This window comes from Podarcis pityusensis (assembly GCF_964106645.2).
Source record: "Podarcis pityusensis genome assembly, chromosome: 8".
In the NCBI taxonomy this organism is placed as follows: Eukaryota; Metazoa; Chordata; class Lepidosauria; order Squamata; family Lacertidae; genus Podarcis; species Podarcis pityusensis.
In genome coordinates this window covers 23,373,283-23,391,864 of record NC_138033.1, presented here as the reverse complement: position 1 = coordinate 23,391,864, position 18,582 = coordinate 23,373,283, and the positions used below count along the sequence as shown (strand labels likewise).

Here is an 18,582-nt window from a genome sequence, read left to right as displayed (position 1 = left end):
CAGAGCCTAGGACTTGCCGATCAGAAGGTCGGCGGTTCGAATCCCCGCGACGGGGTGAGCTCCCGTTGCTCAGTTCCTGCTCCTGCCAGCCTAGCAGTTCAAAAGCACGTCAAAGTGCAAGTAGATAAATAGGTCTACTTCCCGCTCCGGTGGGAAGATAAACGGCATTTCCGTGTGCTGCTCTGGTTTACTAGAAGCGGCTTAGTTATGCTGGCCACATGACCCAGAAGCTGTACGCCGGCTCCCTCGGCCAATAAAGCGAGATGAGCGCCGCAACCCCAGAGTCAGCCATGACTGGACCTAATGGTCAGGGGTCCCTTTACCTTTACCTATTATCTAACCTCTGCGTAACTTTTGCACCAGCAAATCGGGATACATTCTCAATAAACGGGTTGCTTTGAGGAACCAGGATGCAAAAATAGGTGCTCTGATTACTTGGAAAGCTCTGAAAGCAGAAACTGTTCCCCTGGAATGCAGGGTCACAGAGGCATGGTGGTGTTTCAGCAAAACAAGCCTCACTTGAACCCAGCCCAGAAGCACAATCCTCACTTTTAAGATGTGCAGCTGGGGATTTGTGCTTCAGACAGGACGTGAGTAGGTGGCAGAGACGACAACATACCTAGCCACTCTCAGTACCGGAGCTGGGTCGGCGGCTTGTTAACAGCGAGCAACAAAGCTTCTGGGGGAACGTGGGTGGAGAGGAGAGGAAGGGCGGCCCGGGTGTGGGTGTCGAGATCAGGGTGAGCTGCAGGCTGGTCCGGCACCAGGTGAACTGGGATGGGGTAATGTGGCTTGCAGCAGGAGTGGCAAACAGGACACCACAGAGATCAGATTACTCACCTCCAGCTGCGAGGCACAGCACAGCAGCTAATAAAAGACCCGAAATGCTTCCTGTTGTTTCCTCATTAACACCCACCCACCTGACCAAGCATGTCCCAGTTGCAGCAGGGAGGGCAAAAAGCACACAAGCCAATGATGATAAGACGACAAGAGACATGAGGCGGTGGGGGAAGGAAACAGCTTTGCTACCAGATGCTTCTCCTTCCCTCAGCTCAGGTGGCCCAGGCAGGGCTCAAAGAACCCTGTGCAAACATTCAAAGAGCCTGGCTGTTGGGTCACATCAATGGCCCATCTAGTCCTGCCTCCTCCTCTCACGGTGGCCAACCAGATGCCCAGAGGAAGCCCACAGGCAGGGCTTGAGTGCAAGAGCAACTCTCCTCACTTGTGGCTCCCAGCAACTGGGTTTCTGAGGCCTGTGGCTTCCAACAGTGGTAGCAGAACGTAGCCACTGTGACAGGCCTCTCCTGTCCTGTTGGAAGATCCAGGACAAATAAAATAAAGCCCCTCTCCACACAGAACAAAGTTAAAATTTGGAACTTGCTCCCACAGGAGACAGGGAGAGCCACCAACTTGGATGGGTTCAAAGAGGATCGGACTAATTCATGGAGGAGAAGGCGATCAATGGTTGCTAGCCATGAGAAAGTTATGCTCTGCTTCCATTGTCAGAGACATTACACCTCTGAAAACCAGATGCTGGGATGTACAGCTGGGCAAAGTGGTCCTGTGCTCATAACCTGCCTGTGGGCTCCTTGCAATTCAGAAGGTCTATTCTTACATTTTTTCTAAACTTGTGTGTGCCTGAGAAGGCCTGGCACTGTTACCTTTTGGGATGGGTCTCTCAGCTACTGTTTTTAGAAGGCTAATTGGAGGGCAGGATTTCAGCTAAAATGATTAGAGGAAGTCAAGGGCCTTGTGGATTTTATCACATGCTAGACATATGCCCACATTAAGGCTGGGGGAGAAATGTAATTCCGTTAGCATCTGAAGGTGAACTACCTTATCTGCACTTTCTGAAGCAATATGTGAGCTGAAACACGGCCATCCTTCAAAATCCGCACCTCTCCAAATTTTGCAAGGGACTTTCTTTGGTCAAGTAATACGTGCAAAAAATGCACGTGCTTCAGCAAAATGCACATAGAAGTGCATATCGTATGGAAATAACATATGAAGCACATCATATTAGGTGAAACTGCTCTGCAAAAAAAATGTGTATAGTAACCAAAATTCCATACAAAAATTTGTGTTAGGAAAAAGCCACACAAAAATGCTGGCAAATTTTCATTTCTTGTTTAAAAGAAAACCCCTTTCCTACCAGATGCTTCTCTCCTCCCCCTTCTCATAAAAAGCAGGGTCCTTGCTTCTGAGAAGTGGTGTAAAGTAGGGATGGGAAACCTTTGGTCCTCCAGATGATGATGGACTACAACTCCCACCCTCCCCCTGACCATTGGGCGATACTGGCTGGGGTCTTCTGGAGAGCCACATGTTCCCTGTTCCTGATTTACAGGACTTTGCTGCAGGGCTGCAATCCCAAATTTGTTTTTGTTTGTTAATAATGCTTCTAGGCGACCCTTTCTCTTTATAGAGATAGATGCAACAAATAACCTCAATGTAACACAATGTAAAGATGAAGTATACAAGGGAGTAACACACACAGAGCACGGTTCATTTTTACTTCTGACTGTCCATCTGTCCATTTCAGTTTCACTCCGTTTCTCATTTTCCAGTCTTCGGTCCTCCACATTTTCTCATCAGTTTGTGATTTTTAAAAACAAAGCCTCATATAAACCATTTTTGATTTCTCCTCATATACACCTTTTTGTATGCAATTTTGCCTTAATAAATGCATCTTTGCAAAGCGTTTCCTCCCGTTATAATGCATTTTTGTATGTTACTTTCACTAATGTGTATTTCTATGCACACCATACCCCCCATTTTTGCATTTTTGTACCCATTCCTTGGCTGGAGAAAAGTATCACAACATTCAGAGAAGTGCGACTTTTGATGAATGACTGCATTTCAGTTCACATATTGTTTCAGATTAAATAGGTTTGCCTTTAAGCGAGAACCAAATGGAATTTCTCCCCCATTCCGTCTTCTGAGTAAACATGTGCAGGGTTGCATTCTCTGTGGGCTTGCAAAGAGCTCTGCTTTGACTCAGCATTTCAGCTCTTGCGAAGCTTATCTTTCCCCTCTTAAAATGCAGGTAGTCGTTTGTCCAGGAAATCCCAATCATGAAAAGCACGTGAGATAAAGTCGATCAGAAGGGAAGGAAACTATGCAAGAGCAGATTCAGCAGCAAAACACGGGGAGGGTAGTAGCAGGTGCTGGCTCTCCAGTGAGGTTAGAACATAAGAAAAGCCTGCTGGATCAGGCCGATGGCCCATGTGGTCCCACGTCCGGCCCTCACTGTGGCCAACCAGATGCCTGAGAGAAAGCCACCAGCTGGATTCAAGCACAAGAGAACTCTCCTCTCCTGTGGAGTCCAGTAACTGGTATTCAGAAGCATTTTTGCCTCCAACCTTCCCCTCCACGAATTCATCTAATCCTCTTTTAAAGCCATCTAAATGGGTGGGCATCACGGCCTCCTGTGGGAGCGAGTTCCATTTTGTTGTTGTTGTTTAGTCGTTTAGTCGTGTCCGACTCTTCGTGACCCCCTGGACCAGAGCACGCCAGGCACTCCTGTCTTCCACTGCCTCCCGCAGTTTGGTCAGACTCATGCTGGTAGCTTCAAGAACACTGTCCAACCATCTCGTCCTCTGTCGTCCCCTTCTCCTTGTGCCCTCAATCTTTCCCAGCATTAGGGTCTTTTCCAGGGAGTCTTCTCTTCTCATGAGGTGGCCAAAGTATTGGAGCCTCAGCTTCAGGATCTGTCCTTCCAGTGAGCACTCAGGGCTGATTTCCTTAAGAATGGATCAGTTTGATCTTCTTGCAGTCCATGGGACTCTCAAGAGTCTCCTCCAGCACCATAATTCAAAAGCATCAATTCCACACTTTGACTTAAGGACTTAAGATTTCCCAATGTGGTAAGCCAGCCCTGCTGTGTTTTTAAGGCCCTATATATATATATATATATATATATATATATATATATATACCAACCACCAAAACACAAACAGTGAAACCCCCCAGGTGGCTGATACATTGGGTATACAATATTCAATAATATACATATTCAATAATATACGTATTCAATAATATTCGATAACATATTCCAATCAACCATATGTACACTTCTATATACTTTAACACTCCTCCCTCCACAAGGTTTATTTAACTTTTAACATTTGAATTGCCCCAAATTGTTCAAACCTACCCAAATAATTCAATATCTTCCAAACCAATCCTCCTCTTTCTCACTGACCTTAAGCCCTTTCATTCTATGTATCTTCACAGTTAGGTATTCTAAAATTATAATATTATTCAGTTTATTTAAGGCCCTTTTTTATTCTGCAAAGCAGGGCACTCGACCTCTGCCCCCAGGTCTTGCTTTGATGGTACCACTGGACCAAGGAAGGACCTTAAGAGACAGCTGGAAGCAGGCATTTCCCTCCCTCCCAGCCTGACTCACGCAGTTCCTGTGTGTCCTGAGCCACCCTCTTGCACCTGTTTCTAAAATAACTTCCCGCAGTGAATCACCTGCAGGTTCAAGGCAGGCAGATTGCTCACTCCACTGAACTTTGAAATAAAGGAGTTCACCAGAGATCTTATCAAACGGTGGCTGGAGCCCATGGCACTCTGGGAATGCGGACTGTGGATCTGGAGACTCCTGATGTGCTCTTCCACACACTGCAGCAGACGTAGGGATGATGATTCATCACAGCAAATGGTTCAACAGCATCAGCAACCAAAAAGTATGTCCACTGACTTCTAAAACTGGCACTGAGTTGAAGTAATTTAGGGTCGCAACCAATGCTATTTTTACTCGGATAAAGTCACTCACATTTGGAAAGAGGTAGACTCTACCGTGGGAGCAGGGCCAGGGCGGGAGAGTGATAGAGTCCTGTCTGGTCAAGTTGCATGGGATCAATTCCAATCTGTTATCTCCGAGGATGTAGACAGACTGCTTGGACACTGAGGTCCAGCTCCAAGGGCCTTCTGGCAGTTCCCTCACTGCGAGAAGTGAGGTTACAGGGAACCAGGCAGAGGGCCTTCTAGGTAGTGGCACGCGCCCTGTAGAATGCCCTCCCATCAGATGTCAAGGAAATAAACAACTATCTGACTTTTAGAAGACATCTGAAGGCAGCCCTGTTTAGGGAAGCTTTTAATGTTTAATAGACTATTGTATTTTAATATTTTGTTGGGAGCCGCCCAGAGTGGCTGGGGAAACCCAGCCAGATGGGAGGGGTATAAATAATGAATTATTATTATTAGTCAGAGGAGACCTGTTGGAATTAATGGACATGACAAACTTAGGTCCGATAATTCAATGGGTCTACTCACGAGGAGAACTTAGTTATCTACAACCTTTTAGCTCTTCACAAATATTCTCAGTAGCAAAAATTTTTTTTAAAAAATCCTATTATTATTATTATCACTATCCATACACTACAAGGCCAGATTCAAAGTTAATTCTGTTAAATTACAAGGCCTTAACAAATTGGGTCCATGATACTTCAAGGACCTGCCAGTCACTTCTATCCCTGCCCGTTCATTGAGATCTTCGGGTGAGTCACTGTTAGCGGTCCCCCATGGCTCGGATGGATGGTTTGTACTCTCCAGGAGCTGTGCATTCAGTATGGTGGGGCCAATTTTATGGAACTCCTTTCCAGTCAAGGTCAGAAAGGGCCCCTCCCTGTTGAACCACTGGTACCTACTGAATACTTTTAAAATTCCAGCAGGCATCTTAACTGAATTCTGGTTTTTACGGTTTTAACTTATTTTGACTTTCATTATTTTGGTGTAATTTGCAGGGCTGGCCTATGAGAGGTTAAAAAAAATAAAATGGCACGTGCGCCCCCCCCATCCGCTCCTCCTCCTCTGCTGTGCACCCAGTTTAACCCACGGTCACAAGCCTGTGGGTGCACCTCAAGGCAACATACAATTAAAAAGCAATAAACCTTCCAATGCACTGTAAATAGCAATCAAAAACGGAAACACAACATCGCTAACCACTTAATACAAACAATAACAACCCAGAGACACACAAACCATGTAATCACCACCGCCGCTAAAATTAATCAACCAGACTAAGCAATACCAACAGCACTAACAAGTGAAAGATTTCAAAATTATTCAAAAGGCTGAGAGGAAAAAAAGGTGGTTAAGTTGCCCTATCTGGGGGGCGAACACATTAGCTTATTCATTCGCAGTGCCCTGCTCACCGTCACATAGGCAAATCCGATTGCTTATGGATAGTTGTCCTGTTCATTGTTCTGCGTTCCCTGATTGGCTGGAATGGCCCCCTTTGCCTTTACAGCAGAGGTGGGGAAACATCTGTGACCCTTCATATGTTATGTTGAACTCCATCTCCCATTGGCTCCAGTCAGCATGGCCAACGGTCAGGGATGATGGGAGCTGGAGTCCAGCAACATCTCCACACCACTGCCATAAAGTGAAAAAAGCAGCAGCTGGGGGTGCACACGCAAACACACCACATGGAAGGGAAAGACTGCTGCTGCATGGGAGGGGGGGTGAGGTGAATATCTGCAGAATTCCTACCCAAGCCAAAATGTTGGCCCGTACCCCAAATCACAAAAACAAAAATAGAATTTGTAACATGCATCTCTAATAGCTATTCAGCTGCTTCCCAGTTCACAGCCAAAAGTCATTGTTTCAGGGTAACCCTGGTAGGTAAAGATCGTTGTTTAGTTGTGTCTGACTCTTCGTGACCCCATGGACCAGAGTACGCCAGGCCCTCCTCTCTTCCACTGCCTCCCGCAGTTTGGTCAAACTCATGCTGGTAGCTTCGAGAACAGTGTCCAACCATCTCGTCCTCTGTCGTCCCCTTCTCCTTGTGCCCTCCATCTTTCCCAACATCAGGGTCTTTTCCAGGGAGTCTTCTCATGAGGTGGCCAAAGTATTGGAGCCTCAGCTTCAGGATCTGTCCTTCCAGTGAGCACTCAGGGCTGATTTCCTTAAGAATGGATCAGTTTGATCTTCTTGCAGTCCATGGGACTCTTCTCCAGCACCATAATTCAAAAGCATCAATTCTTCGGCGACCAGCCTTCTTTATGGTCCAGCTCTCACTTCCATACAGCTGCTTCCCAGTTCAGAGCCAAAAGTCATTGTTTCAGGGTAACCCTGGTAGGTAAAGATAATAGAAAGTTCATGCTAGGTCCTGACTTAAAAGACAGGTGGTGACTCCATCTGGAATTGCCAGCACCTGTCCAGGACTTTTGTTTGGATTACTCAAGGGTTTCAAGTCGTAAAAGCACTATGCCTTTGCAACACCTTATTTTATTCAAAGAATTATGGGCACTGTCATTTGCCGCTCGGTTAACAATTCACAGCAGAGATGGATTTAGGGGAGCCACGGGGGCACCGCAAGTATGATGCAGAATGGAAAGTGAGAGGTATGGGGGCGCTAGGTTTTGGTGTTGCACAGGGCACCGGTGAAATTTGAGACCCTGAGGTCTGCCACTGTTCACAGTGACACTTAAACAAGAGCCATCGAATTGTAGAATTGGGAGAATCATCAAGTCCAACCCCCTGCAACACAGGAATATACAGCTGCACCAAATGGGGATCAAACCTGCAACCTTGGTGTTATCACACCTTAACCAACCTAGCTATCCAGGCCATTAGGGCAAATGGGGTGCTGCCCCACTAACCTCACTGTGCCCTGGAGGTCAACTTCCTCCTCCTCCATCTGAGTGTTGCCCTTGTAGAACTCAGCAGGGAGGATGGGACAAAACTAGGGATTAGTTGGCTCTGGCGCCACCTACTGTTGGGCTCCGAGCCTTCTGCCCCTTGTGTCCCAAGGGGCACCAGTCACAGATCAGGTGTTTGTGGTTTATGGCCCCAACCCGTTTCGTATCACTTTTGCATCAGGTCCTGCCTGAAAAACCCCTTTCCCCTTTGCATGGATTACTTCTTTCTCTTTCATTCTCAACTGCCAGATCGATGCTGACCAAGAGAGGCTGATTTGGTTATGCCTTTTTATTTTTATTTTGGTGCATGCAGCACGCTCTGATTAATGTCGCAGCTCCCCCTGCTGGCAGCCTCATGGAACACAGCTACAAAGGCAGAAAAAAAAGAGGGCAGCCCCAAAACTTTTGAAGGCAGAAACAGTATTGGAAGAAGAACAGGATATAACCAGCTCCCCTTTATACCACCATGAGCACACCGTCATGAATGCACAATAAAAACAAAGTCTGGGTTATCATTCTTGGCACTCTGGGCTCCTTTTCCAACAGAGAGGCAGGACAAAAATAAGTTTGCTGAATAAATACAGGGACATACACTGAAATACTGATGTGCCTGAGTGTTCTGTATTTCTTCTATTTGTTTAATTAATTATTTTTAAAGGACAGCCTTCTAAGGCTGCTTATCATTCAGGCTGGGGGGGGGGGAGAGTTAAACTGAATTCAGTGGGATGTGCAACACAACCCCTTGCAGGTTCCCCCAGGAGCAAGTCCCACTACGTTCAGTGGAGCTTGGGTTAACTGCATTTAAGAAGGCTGCCTTACTTAACTCAGTGGCAGATCAGTTCGTTTTGCATGCAGAAGGATTTAGGTTCAATCCCCAGCATCTCCAGGTACGGCTAGTAAAGAATCATGTCTGAAAGCGCAGAGCCACTGCCAGCCAGTGCAGACAGACCTGAGTTAGATAGGCCAATCATCTGATTCACTTATAAGGCAGGATCCTGTGCACCTCAATTCTCTCTATGTTCTAAAACGGGTGTGGGTGCATGTTTCTATGTAACCCAATCCTTTGCATGTAGGACACATGGGAATTAAATGTGGCTCCCATGTAAATTTATGTAGGGGTGGCAGCCTTAGACATATCCCCTCCCCACCCCCGACAACACATGCTTTCCCCCACTAAATGCATTTATCACTGTATATGTTGACACATGGATTGCTTTACAGCTGCCTGGCTGGTGTTGGGTTTTTTTTAAAGCACCGCCAGTCACTGGAACAGTACAATTAGCATATGCAGATGAGCTACTGCTCCACTTCTCCCCTTCCCCCTCAATTCTTCTGGAAGCTGTAGCAACTTGAAAAAAGCGCCTGTGTTGCTAGCAGCATTACTCTATGATGTTTTGGAGGGTGACGAAGTAGGGCTGTTTCCCCCGGTTGTGATCTACTTAGAATTCAGTGACTTGATGCCTACACTGGCACCAGTACCACCATGAACATCAGAGGGCCGACGACACTTCCATAAGATGGAGATACTATGAGTCCTGTCCCCCAACACACACAAACAACCCTAATAGCTAATCTTTGAGAGAGACTCTTCTCTCAATCCCACTACACGCACTGAAGACATTTAAGCAGTTGATCTGTGATCTAGTGCCATTTCTTCAACCTTGGGTCCCTAGATGTGGGTGGACTACAACTCCCATCGCCATTAACCATTGGGCTGTGAAATGCAACTTGAAAACAGAGTGGCGTTATAAATGGTCCCGTGGCCAATCGGGGCAGGAGCAGAGAGGAGCCAATCAGAGCCCTGTGAGTGTGGCATAGCCTGCCACAGCCAATGGGTAGAAAGAATGGGAAGGAGAGACACAGGCCAGCTGTCTCTCGCTGCAGATTGGTGAAATGATGAAGGAGCTGCGTAGCTGCGTTCAATAGCAGCTGGCCTGTTGTGTGCCCATAAGACACAGCGGAGGGAGAAAACAAGGCCTTGGCTTTAGTCACAGGTCACAGATGTGGAAAATCCTGAATAATATTTCAGTTCCCGGCAGCCTCTCTAAGTCATGGTGACCTAAAGAGAACGCTACAAAGGAAAGCACAGGAGAGATAGTATTTGATGCAAAAACCATTGCCAAAACACTCCGGGCTTCACCACTGTAGCAATTAACATGTGTTTGAAGCTCCTGGAACCTACATTTTTGGCCCATCATCCACATGCCAGCCTCCTTTTAAGAGTCGCCCTATCCCTGGGACAATCTGAAAAGGCTACCTCACTGCCATCAGTGAGCTGGACACACTGCAGTGGGGCTTTTTTTGTGGGTTGGCTTGTTAGAACTTTTTTTTTTTTTGGAAAAAATCCCTTTCCCACTTCCACACGCCCTGCTTCCTCTATGGCTCTTGTCTGGCTTCCAGTAGTTCTCCCGACAACTTTTGGTACGAGTCAAGAATTTCTTTAAATGCAGCTGCACTGGAATTGTTTTTTTGCCAATTCCCTACAACCACCTACTTACAATGTAGGTTGTCTCGGTTGTCTCCAGAAGAGCTGCAGATGGCTCCTTACTGGTGAGGGCCAATGGGATTGTGAGCATTGTGCCATGGACATCCACCCTTTTCCTCTCTCTGCCCCTCTGGAGGGCTGCTCCTTAGCAGGCTGTTGGAGGAATCATGCACAATACACACACATCTATGTTGCAAGTCTGGGTGCAACTCAGCTTGCAGAAGAGAGGTTTTGCGTGGGTTAAAACAGACAATGTTATGGACTTCCAGATTCCCAAACTATCCCTGTACCTTTAACCTCTTGAGCTGACCTCTCTCTCTCTCGCTCTCTTTGATGTTAGACTGATGTTCTCAGGTTGCATCCTGCTTACAACTTCCTCTTCCTTCTCCTACTTGAACCTCAAGATAAGTGGTCACCTTTAATTATCCTCTATGACAACAAAGAACCAGGTATGGCTGCCTCGTTCTTCTCTAGACTAGAACATTTTCTATCCAAGTTACAGATTTCCTACAACAAACAACTTCATTGCCTTCTTAGCTGCAAGCACCTCTGTGTGGGCAATGGCAACTGGTACAAAGTCTGCTCTCTAGCCCAATTTTCACTAGCCAAATGCTGCTGACTCTGCATACAGAAGGGTTTCAATAGGTAACTGGCCCAGTTGGTCCCAATAATGTATTTATTTTTTAAAAAACCACAAAAACCGCAAGCGTCCAGAAGTGATGGCAGTGCTAATGGAAGGGCATAGAGAACAACACACAGCCCCAATACAACCCAGCTAGCAGTGCCCAACTGTTGTGGATGGGAAACATCTGCAGAGAAAATTGAAGGCATTTGTGTGCGGACAACCAAGGTGCGACAACAGGTACATGGAAACGGCGGCCCACGCATGTGTTAATGCCTCAGTGTGAACACAGCCTCAGAGCAATGGCAGTCTCGTCTTTCTGCATTGGCCCTCTCTGAGACAGGACTGGACATCTGAAGAGGCCGCAACCAGGAAGAAGGCACCCCTTTCCTATGTGAGGCCTGTATAGGTGGGTAGCTGTATCTTATCCAAGGCACAGGACGGTCTTCTGGCAGGCTGGCCGTTGTCTGCCTCCTTCCCCAAATCTTGCAGCATCCCACAAACACAAAGGAAGGAAAGGACAGCCCCAATTGCTAAATTACAGCTGAATTAAGGAGGATGCTAGGCTGCTTCGGTTTCCATGGCAACTGCTGAAGGGTTCCGATCACCATGGTTCCCAAGAACACTCCCCTCTGGAGGAGGCGGGCTCTCATTTGCCAATAGGGCAGGCAACCCCAGTGCCTTTCAGGCCGCAAAACCCCTCGGGGTTTTTGTGCAGGTATTGCTGGTGGTAATCTTCAGCGTAGTAGAACTTGCTGGCCTCCTGGATCTCGGTCGTTATCCGTCCCTGTTGCTTCTTAGACAGCTCCTGCCAAAGGATGACAGTAACAGAAGAGACATTCAGATAGTTAGCACTCCCAACAGGGTGCTTAGAGCATAACGCAAACCACGGATAGGTAACATGCGCTGTTCTAGATGTTGTCAAAACTACAGCTCCCATCATCCCTGACCAATGACTGTACTGGCTGAGGCTGATGGGATTTGGAGTTCAACCATTATCTGCAGGGCCATAGCTCACTATTGCCTAGTACACTGACTGACAGCAACCCTCTAGGATTTCAGATGGGGATCTTTCTCAGCTAGGCCTGGAGATGCCTGGATAGCTCAGTTGGTTAGAGTGTGGGGTTGAGGACAGTAAGGTTGCAGGTTCAATCCCTGTATGGGGCAGTTGCATATTCCTGCTTCGCAGAGGGTTGATCCTCATGGTCTCTTCCAACTCTATGAGTCTATGCCGGGTACTGGAACCTGAAACCTCCTGCTTTTCAAAGCATGTCTTCTACTAATGAGCTATGTATGGCCTTCCCCCACCTGCCTGCAAGACCTTTAGTTACAAGTCTACGCCACCACCGCCTTCATAGCATCCGTCAAATTTTGGAAGCTTGGTGCTGGAGATATAAAATATCGAGATGCTTATGCTAATTTCACCACACGTGAAAAGAACACAAGTTTATGGCCCACGTGACTGTGAAGGTGGCTGCACTTGGAATACTGTGCACAGTTCTAGCTGCCTCAGCTCAAAAAGGATACAGGACAGCTGGAAAAGAGACGAAAGAGCAGGCAAAATGGTCAAGGGGATGGGAGTGGCTTCCTTATGGTTGCCACATTTAGGACTTTAGGGAAAAGGTGACATGACAGAAGGCTATAAAATTTAGAACTTATGGGCACCAAATGAAGCGGAATGTTGGGTAGACCAAAGAAAATACTCCACACAGTGCATAATTAAACTATCAAGCCTGTTCCTCCTGCAGGTAAAAGATAAAGGTAAAGGACCCCTGGAGTGTTAAGTCCAGTCAAAGGCAACTATGTGGTGCGGCACTCATCTCGCTTTCAGACTAATGGAGCCAGCATCTGTTCACAGACAGCTTTCTGGGTCATGTGGTCAGCATGTTTAAACCATTTCTGGCACAACAAAACACCATGATGGAAACCAGAGCGCACGAAAATGCCGTTTACCATCCCGCTGCAGCAGTACCTATTTATCTACTTGCACTGGTGCCCTTTCGAACTGCTAGGTTGGCAGGAGCTGGGACAGCGCAACGGGAGCTCACCCCGTCGCAGGGATTTGAACCGCCAACCTTCCGATCGGCAAGCCCAAGAGGCTCAGTGGTTTAGACCACAGCGCCAGCTGCGTCCCTGATCCTCCTGCAGGAGGCAGTGATGGCCACCGACTTGGATGGCTTCATGAGGACTGAGCAAATTCATGGAGGATGAGACTGTCCAATGGCTACCAGCCACAATGGCTGTGTTCTGCCTCCATGGTTGGAGGCTATATGTTTCTGAACACCAGCTGCAGGAAACCATGGGAGGGGAGAGGGTTTTCTCTTGGTCCTGCTTTCAGGTCCTGCTTGAGGGTTCCCCACAGGCACTTTGAGAAGAGGATGCTGGACTAGATGGGCCATTGCCCTGATCCAGCAGGCTCTGCTCAGTGTTGGCCTCTGGTCACCCACTGGCATGTGGCCCTGGAAGGTTGTCCAGAAAGGAATGACTCTGGAGAGGGTTTCCCACCCCTGCAGTAGATGGAGGGCAGACAAGATACAAGTTGTTCACAGAACACATTTTCAGTCAGTGAAACTCACTGCCACAAGGTTGGGGTCTGGTGAGAACAGAGGAAAGATGAGGATATCATGGCACATTTAATCAGCTGGGGTTTGTGCATGGAATCTTAAGTTAATATCATTTTTAATCTCGGTGGCTCCTGTGCATTTTGGGCTTGTGGATTTGTTACATGATTGATTCTCCTGCAATCTGCATTAATTGAGTTACTTCTCGGCCTGTCACTTATGTTTTCACGTTGCCTGGAAATGTTATGATCTAGTAATTATAAATTGCACGTTTTGATGAATTGCTTAATGGATTGGTATTGCCTAATATTTTTTTATGTCTGTCTCGTCTTATTACAAATTTGTGTTTTAACTATCGAGGTCTTGTAGACTAACATTATTATTTTTGCACTGAATACAGTGGTACCTCGGGTTAAGAACTTAATTTGTTACGGAGGTCCATTCTTAACCTGAAACTATTCTTAACCTGAGGTACCACTTTAGCTAATGGGGCCTCCCACTGCAGCTGCGCCATGTGATTTCATTCTCATCCTGAAGTAAAGTTCTTAACCTGAGGTACTATTTCTGGGTTAGCGCAGTCTGTAACCTGAAGCGTCTGTAACCTGAAGCATCTGTAACCTGAGGTACCACTGTATTTTTGTCAGTTTAATGCAAACCACCTTGAACGCAAAGGGAAGGATGGACTTTGGCAAAGTGAGGTGATGATCAGTAACTCCAATCACTTTAGAACGGGGTGAGGAACCTGTGGCCCTCCAGATGTTGCCAGACAACAACATCCTGCCATCCCAGTCAGGCTGAGGCTGATGGGAGCTGGACTCCATCAATATCTGTGGGGGTCACAGGTCAACCACTTTTCCTTTAGAAGGTGATTGGACAAATTCAGGGTCCACTGACAGCCTGGAGAGCACCATCACCATTCTGGTAGCCCTTGCAACCTAACTCACTCTTCAGCGCCAAATTTAGGGTGGTGCTCTGTGCCCTGCTTTCACCTGGGCAGAGCAATAGCTGAAGGTTTCAGTCAGCCTTCAAACCCATGGCTGGCACTACCACTCTGCATCCTTGGGCAGCTTCTGATGCCCCAGCAGGGCCCACTGGCGTCGACGCCTGCTTTGAAATTGCTCCCTTCCCTCCCTGGATTTGGGGCTTACCGCAGCTGGCCGCCATTTTAAATTTCCCAGAAATGCCATTGTGGATAATTAAAATGGCAGGCAGCTCGCAGCCGCCGCCTGCCGCAAGACCACAGAACGGCAGTGGCGGCAATCCGTTGCCCACCACTTCCATCTTGGGCCTCCCTGTCAAGCTTGGAGATGCTCAGCGGCACTGAAATTTCTAGGCGAATTCTCAAGCAAGGAGGTAGGAGGAGACAGACGCTGTCAAAACGAATTACTTCCGTCCGATGGGCTTAGGAGGGATTGGCCTGCTTCCTCCGGCATCTCCTCTACCCTTTCCCCTTTAGCGATAGAGGTAGCAAGCCTCTTAAGCCTTGGTGCCAAGTACAGCTTCCCCCTCTCCTCCTAGTTGGCGGCCTTCACGTAGGGAGGTGATGGTAAGGAGGGAGAGGAGAAGCCAATGGATGTCTTCAGCAGTGGTGGGAGGGATCTGCATCACGAGAAACGTGGAGGGGGGGGAGAGGGCGGACGCAGCCCAGCTTCCCAGCCATCTCTTTAAATGCAATTAAGGATGCTGCCCACTTCAAAGGCTCTGCCAACTCTGGAGGGCTTCCAGCCAACAACACTGGGCTGCACATGTTTTGGGTGGGGTAGGGGGGCGGGCGGGAGTGCGTAACAGCTGAGAGGGAGGCAGGCGAGGAGGGAGGCGCATGGCTCTCCAGGGCTCAGAACAATGAGGCTTATCGCAGGCAGAGTTAATTCACAGGCATCACGGATGGTGCGTGCAAGAGAGCCGATAAGACAACACAGTTAATTAACTGGAACCCAGCTGGGCCTGGTGCTGGCAGGGAAGCTGCAGCGGGAAAAGAGCAGTGGAAAGCAGGCTTGGAGAGACAGAGAGAATGTGCAGGGTGATGTGGGTGCTTGTGGATGTTACAGGGGTCATAGATACTAAGGAATTTAATTTCTCTCTCCCCCCCCCCCCGCTCCCCAGTTCTCTCTATTAGCAGGATAGGCATGGGTGGAACTAATTGAAAAGCTCACCTCTTTGATCTCCAGGCCCCAGGAACTTTCCCTCATCCAGCACTGCTTTCTCTGCAGCGCTTTGGGAGATACATCCGTTCCCATACAAGCATCACTAGGACATAAACAAGGGATGGGGAACCTTTAACTATTGAGGGCCACATTTCAGGATGCTGATAGCAGGTGGAGATGAATAGAAGTGGATACATCCACTCTGCTTGCTGGCTGGCTCTCTGCTGCTGCTGCTGCCACCACCTCTCCCTACCGCCTCTCTGTGTGTGTCACCCCCCTTTTGTCTTTCGCTCTGCCACCCACTTTCTCTGTGTGTCACTGACTTTCTCTCTCTGCCACCTTCTCTCTCCCCTGCAACCTGCTTTCTCTCCCCCATGCCTGTTCTTTCTCCCCACCCCATAGGCTACCAGGGAAAGGACAAATTGCTCTTGTCTCAAGCCCGAACTAGATGCTTGCAGAGGCATTTTCACCCCATCCCAATAACTCCACCCTCGTTTGCCTTTTTCCTATCCCTCCCCCCCCCGCAACCTTTCCTCCCTCCCTCACTCCAGACTCCTCCTCTGAAAAGAATTAGGCCAAGGGTCCCTACCCTTCTTATAAAGGATCAGATTCAAAAGAAGAACCCCACTGGACCACATCAAAGAGTTGGCTAGTCAGCATTCCATTCCCCACATTAGCCAATCAGATGCTTCAAGAATGCCCACCAGCAACTGGTATCCAATGGGATGAATGCAGGGCCTGCATTTATGTATCACAATCAGTTTAGAAGCCTTGAAATCCACCAATCAAACAATCCATATTTTAGCCTACACAGAACACATCCTAAATTGCGGGGGGAGGGGGGGAGTGCATCACTATCGCTATCCTGGAACATCCCAGAGCAACTCTTGGAACCTATGCAAAGTTCCCATTCCCACCTGAGTGCTCCTGGTGGCAGCTAAAAATGTTGCTGGTCTGCCCATCACTCACTTATCTCTTACCAGCCACCAGCAAAGATTGCTGAAGAGAGGCCCTTTATAGCATGGGTAGGCAAACGAAAGCCTGGGGGCCGGATCCGGCCCAATAGCCTTCTAAATCCGGCCCGCGGACCATCTGGGAACCAGCATGTTTTTACATGAGTAGAATGTGTCCTTTTATTTAAAATGCATTTCTGGGTTATTTGTGGGGCCTGCCTGGTGTTTTTACATGAGTAGAATGTGTGCTTTTATTTAAAATGCATCTCGGGGTTATTTGTGGGGCATAGGAATTCATTCATTTCCCCCCCCTTCAAAATATAGTCCGGCCCCCCCCACAAGGTCTGAGGGACAGTGGACCGACCCCCTGCAGAAAAAGTTTGCTGACCCCTGCTTTATAGGGAGTAAAGGAGCAGCATATAAATGACTCCCATAAGACCTTGTACAATTAGGCACTCTCAACAGCATAAAGCACCACTGGTTCAGACACCAAAGCAACCGTGTGGGTGTGGGGGCACATAGATGTGTGGGGGTGTATGAACACGTGTATCTTGCATCTCTACCCCAAAGCCAAACAAGATTGGCTGGTGGAAGCAAGAGGTTTCCGTGCCCCTTTATGCCCAACCACTTAAAGGTTCAAGATCCGTGTCTTTTTCCATCTGTGATCACCCAAGCAGCTACCAATGGGAAACACAGATCCTGCCTCCATGCTGCTGCCTATGTCATCAGCATCAGTTACCTGCTTTGGTCATCTTTTGAAGACACACCTCCTGCTCCAACCTCAAAAAGCATTTTTTCTGAAAGCTGGAAAGCTTTATTGCTTTTCTGTACTTTTTTTTTACTACTATTCCTAGTAGCTTGTAACAATGCTTTCATTGTAAATTTTGGAAAGATATGTGCGTATGTGTGTTTTAATTTGCAGTACACACTTTAGAATTTTATTTTATTTTACTGGTCTATTAAGCAGCATAAAGATGGTCTTAAGTAAGCAAATGAGAGCAGGGTTGGGAAGGCGCCCCCGTAGGAAAAGGCAATGCTATTGAGACAGGATCCCAGGTGGCTCTGGACAGCAAGGAGGCTCCCTGCCCTTGGAGCTATTAATAAATGCTAAGATGTGTCTTCTGCCACATGCAGGCCTCAGATGAGCAAAGCTCTAGGGGCCCCTCCAGGGAGCAGGGAGCAAAGTGCCTAGTATTTAGGCTCTGCGGAGAACAGAATATATAAATAACAGATTGTTCCTAGAGGCAGCATGCTGTCCCACTACCCTCTGGGATGGGGGCTATTGAATATTTTCTCCCCGGTGGGGTATATCTTAGCATGACTAATGGGCCGTTGGAAGCAAACCTGCCAGCAGTGCAGAGCTGAGCGACATGTCATATTTGGGATCACCAAGACGGAGACAGTTTCTGGTCTCAAAGTTATGCTGCCGAGTAGCCAGAGACACATACATACAAACCCACACATGAAAAAAGAAGATATTCTGGATGCATGGAAGAGTAACCAACCTGTTATAGCTAGGGTTAACTCGATGCAGCCCATTGGCACTTAGGACATAGCTGTCAACGTTTTCCTTTTTTTAAGGGAAATTCCCTTATTCCAAATAGGATTCCTCGCAAGAAAAGGGAAAAGTTGACAGCTATGACTTAGGAGCATAGGCCTGCCAGGATTTCAGGCGAGGGTCTCTCCCTTCTACCTGCAGATGCGGGGGGATCAAAGATGCATCGTATTAGGGAAAACCTGTTTAAAAAGATGCGCATGTTTGGCAAAACCGCACACAAAAATGTGAATATTTAGGACAGGGGTCAGCAAACTTTTTCAGCCATGGGCCGGTCCACTGTCCCTCAGACCTTGTGGGCAGACTAAACTTGGGGGGGGGGGGGAATGAACAAATTCCTATGCCCCACAAATAACCCCGAGATGCATTTTAAATAAAAGCACACATTCTACTCATGTAAAAACACGCTGATTCCTGGACTGTCCGCAGGCCGGATTTAGAAGGCGACTGGGCCGGATCCGGCCCCCGGGCCTTAGTTTGCCTACCCAAGAGGACGTTAAACTGGAATTTGCAAGCTGATGTGGAAATGTGGAGAACAGACCTTAAGACTGAAAATATTAGAGAAACTGAAATTGACCGATCTGTCCATCCGTAGTCAGAAGCATCTCACTGT

The 18,582-nt window shown here is 47.7% G+C and overlaps 1 protein-coding gene across 6 annotated transcripts in view; it reads right to left on the bottom strand.

Moving 5' to 3' along the window:
- Positions 1-10,792: 10,792 nt before the first annotated feature.
- LOC308482566 (mitochondrial peptide methionine sulfoxide reductase-like) overlaps positions 10,793-18,582 on the bottom strand; it is a 45,919-nt gene continuing 38,129 nt past the window's right edge. For all 6 annotated transcript variants that reach the window (XM_081015799.1, XM_081015802.1, XM_081015801.1 and 3 more), the window contains one exon: positions 10,793-11,564. In XM_081015799.1, the coding sequence (XP_080871925.1) occupies positions 11,406-11,564 (159 nt within the window). In that variant the 3' untranslated portion in view covers positions 10,793-11,405. The remainder of the gene's footprint in view (positions 11,565-18,582) is intronic.